At 45.3% G+C, this 4,564-nt stretch overlaps 1 protein-coding gene across 1 annotated transcript; it reads left to right on the top strand.

Annotated features, from left to right (window-relative positions):
• Positions 1-2,250: 2,250 nt before the first annotated feature.
• On the top strand, positions 2,251-3,273 carry LOC138786227 (olfactory receptor 10A7-like). Its single transcript, XM_069963062.1, has one exon. It carries the CDS (start codon positions 2,251-2,253, stop codon positions 3,271-3,273), a length of 1,023 nt encoding a protein of 340 aa, XP_069819163.1.
• Positions 3,274-4,564: the final 1,291 nt, after the last annotated feature.

Below are 4,564 nucleotides of genomic sequence, written 5' to 3'. Positions count from 1 at the left end.
GCACCTCTCACTCATCACAGAGCACGTCTCACTCATCACAGCGCACGTCTCACTCATCACAGTGCACGTCTCACTCATCACAGCGCACGTCTCACTCATCACAGCGCACGTCTCACTCATCACAGCGCACGTCTCACTCATCACAGCGCACGTCTTACTCATCACAGCGCACGTCTCACTCATCACAGCGCACGTCTCACTCATCACAGCGCACGTCTTACTCATCACAGCGCACGTCTCACTCATCACAGCGCACGTCTCACTCATCACAGCGCACGTCTCACTCATCACAGCGCACGTCTCACTCATCACAGCGCACCTCTCACTCATCACAGCGCACGTCTCACTCATCACAGCGCACGTCTCACTCATCACAGCGCACGTCTCACTCATCACAGCCCACCTCTCACTCATCACAGCGCACGTCTCACTCATCACAGCGCACGTCTCACTCATCACAGCGCACGTCTCACTCATCACAGCGCACCTCTCACTCATCACAGCGCACGTCTCACTCATCACAGCGCACCTCTCACTCCTCACAGTGCACCTCTCACTCATCACAGCGCACGTCTAACTCATCACAGCGCATGTATCACTCCTCACAGCCCACCTCTCACTCATCACAGCGCATGTCTCACTCCTCACAGTGCACGTCTAACTCATCACAGCCCACCTCTCACTCATCACAGCGCACGTCTCACTCCTCACAGTGCACCTCTCACTCATCAAAGCGCACGTCTCACTCATCACAGTGCATGTATCACTCATCACAGCGCACGTCTTACTCATCACAGCGCACCTCTCACTCATCACAGCACACGTCTCACTCATCACAGCGCATGTCTCACAGCGCACATCTCACTCATCACAGCGCATGTCTCACAGCGCACATCTCACTCATCACGGCGCATGTCTCACTCATCACAGCGCACATCTCACTCATCACAGTACACCTCTTACTCATCACGGCGCATGTCTCACTCATCACAGTACACGTCTCACTCATCACAGCGCACCTCTCACTCATCACAGTACACTTCTCACTCATCACGGCGCACATGTCCCATTTTGGAGCGTTGTGCAGCCTTTCAGCTTTGTATTGTCCCCTTGATGAAGTGGATGTGGTAAGGTGAGAAAAACCATGGAGGACACACCAGAAATGGGTCAAAAAGAAAAGGGTTTGTACAGAAACTACAACAACTGTTTAAAAGTTACTGGAGCTGTTATATACAGAAAGCTGCAATATTTACTGAGAATTTACGATTGTTCCCATGTGCTGCTCATCTCTATGGAGAAGATGATCCCATAGAGCTTCCAGGCTGGGAATAGATGGGTAATATCTACACAGGAGACAAGGGCCCAGAAATCTCCCCAGAGATGATTAGGATGAAGCTTCTCAGTATGTACAGGATATAAATATGGCCTCTTCTGGCTCTATAGCAGTATAGGGCACCTTCATGTGTCTGATACTCTGCAGGTTCTTACATCTAACAGCCCCGGAACACTGGAAGCTTCTTCTGTTTCATGGGGATCAGGAGGCTGAACAGGACGGAAAAGGAAAAGAGGAAATCTTCTATCATAGTTCTCAAAATCTTGACTAACCAAAATGAAAGGACCTATACATTAAGGGCTGTATTACATGCCACAATATTGTCACCATTGGGAGCAGCCGGAGGGGCAACCTAGATGATCCTTAGATCATCTGGGTGGCCCATTCAGGTCAGGGGTCTGCGGTGGCTGCATTGAGCACTGCAAAGCCACAAAGTCACTGTTGCTGACATGATGGTAATTTTTTAACATTGTGCATGTCGGCTGATCGTGGTCTTTGAGCATGACCTAGGTCACCAAACAATTATCATCCGGAGCAGCCGGTTATCGACCAAGTACGGCCGATAATCGTTTGGCGTACCAGGGCCTTCAGAATCAGTGATTTTCTAAAAGATTGTAAAGAGGACCAGGTAGTGTGAAAGTAGGTGTGTGATCTCTGTTTTAAACTCACCAGATACTCCATCCTGCATAGATTGTCAACATTCCATAGCCACAATTCACAGTCGAGAAGATTTGTGGACCACCATCGGGCTGGGATCAACAACTTGGTGACAGTTGTATAAGAGGTGGATTTGTTAAAAGCAATCCAAGACATTTTATTAAATCGGGAAAAATGAAGAGTATATTTCTTACCTTCTTGCTAACATTCTAGCTCTGGTGAAGACCTCATCCCTGTGCAGCTTCCCCCCATCAACTACAATGAGGACAAGATCAGCCTGGACTGGACCCTCTACCTCCGGGACCCCCATAGCAGCCACATGGGCCTCCTCTATAGTAAGTACACCCCTGGTGAAGACCAATATGACGGCTGTCACAGAGTTCATCCTCTTAGGGTTTCAGGTCAGTCAGAATATAAGAATTCTAATGTTCTCTCTGCTCATTGTGATTTACTGGTTTACAATGTTCATGAATCTCCTGATCATCACCCTGGTGTCCACCAGCAAGATCCTCCACACCCCAATGTACTTCTTCATCTCACAACTCTCCATCAGTGACATCTTCTTATCTGCAGATATTGTCCCCAACATGCTCCATATTCTGCAATATTATAGAGGAGCCATTACTTTTATTGGTTGTATGACTCAAATTTATTTCTTTGGTATTGCAGAAGCTTCTGAATGTCTTCTCCTTACAGTGATGTCCTATGACAGATATGTGGCCATCTGTGATCCCCTCCGGTACTCCTCCATCATGACAAGTACATATTGTGTGATATTGTCCGTCATCTCTTGGTTTGTTGCCCTTTGTATCATGATGTTTTTTATCATAACTATGGTGATGCAAAACTTTTGTGGACCAAACATCATTGACCATTTCTTCTGTGATACTCTTCCTATAATGGAACTCTTATGTTCTGATACCTACAGTATTCGACTGGAAGGTTCCTTACTTGGAGTGCCATTAATTTTTATTCCAATAATAATCATCATCTTCTCTTATGTCAAGATTATTGTGACCATCTTAAGGATCCCATCCAGTACCGGTAGACAGAAAGCCTTCTCCACCTGTAGCTCCCACCTCATTGTGGTCTCCATATTTTACGGGACTCTGTTTAGTTCTTATGTTTTACCAAGAAAAGGACAAACTTCGACCATGAGTAAGATCCTGTCCCTGCTATATACTGTATTTACCCCTCTCATCAACCCCATTATATACAGTCTTAAGAATAGGGATATTAAGAAGGCTTTACATGAACAGGTTTATAGGCGTTTCAGGTACTAGAAAAATACAAAGGTGGTATTCCTTATTTTTTCTATTGGTTGAAGATCCCAACATAACATATGAGTACTATAAAAAGTGATGTAGTAGTGCTCATTTTTATTTTACAGTAATCATTTTTCACACTTCTTGGGATATCTTGAACAAACCAATGTTATATCTGTCATGAGGCCAAATGGGTTTGTACATTAATAGAGTGCAATTACCTTTCCTTCTTCCCTTCTTGAAAACGAATCCTCAGGAAGAACCAACTTTAGTACAGCATTTCCTGGATATAAAAGATTGCCACATCTAAAATGTTCTTGCTTCCCAAATTCTTATACTTACTTAGGACTTTGCCAATAAAAATGCCCGTATTTTTCTTCACACAATCTCAAAATTTGTGTGGAAGGACAAAAGAAAACAAAACAGGATTGCAATGTCTTTGCTTAGTAATTATGGGGGGGGGGGGGCGGGGGGATTATGGGCATACTGAATATGTATAATTACTATATCGACTATTGTTTCTCAACTCTGGCATTGGTGGTGGGAATCCGTTGTTATAAAATGTGTAGGCATAGAAAGCCATAGAGCTTCCCCTACGGTTTTAAAATTCCTCTTATTCATTCCTTTTTGGAATGTCCAACCTCCGCCCCTGGATCATCCAATGACCAAGGCTTCCCTATCAGCCTGGGCCCAGTGTAGTAAGCAATGTGCTACAGGAAATCCCATGCAAAAAAAAAAAAAAAAAAATTCTTAAAGGGCAGCTTTCAGCAGCTTAGAAAACTCTAACCTGCTGATATTTCCCTATTGCACAGGAGACGGCATGGAGGTAGGTATGCCTATTATAGTATGACTCTTACCTTTTATACTCTGCGCTGTTACGGTGCAATTAGTTATTCGCTCCACGGTCTGGTAAGACCATTAGGAGCACTGGGACACCCCTTAGGAGCACAGCCCGCCCCATAGCGCAGATACCGCCCACCCCTGGCCGGTCCACTCCATTGATTATAATAAGAAAGGGGCAGATCAGCGCTATGGGGGCAGGGCAGTGCTCCTAAAGGCAACCCAGTGCTCCTAAGGGGCCATAGAGCAAGCAACTAACAGCATCGGAACAGCTGTGAGGAAGAAGGTAAGAGACACACCAACATCCTCAGCATCATCTGTGCAATAGCGGATATAAGTAGGTTAGATTTGTGTAGCCTGCTGAGAGTTCCCCTTTATGGCCTGTATACTAAACCTGGATGCATGGACAACTAGAGGGATCATAGCACTAGAGAATTTACTGGAAAGAGATGATATATTATCATTCCGG

Source organism: Dendropsophus ebraccatus, chromosome 1 (genome assembly GCF_027789765.1).
Source record: "Dendropsophus ebraccatus isolate aDenEbr1 chromosome 1, aDenEbr1.pat, whole genome shotgun sequence".
NCBI lineage: Eukaryota > Metazoa > Chordata > Amphibia > Anura > Hylidae > Dendropsophus > Dendropsophus ebraccatus.
Note: the sequence above shows the minus strand (reverse complement) of the source record. Positions and strands in the feature narration are given on the sequence as shown.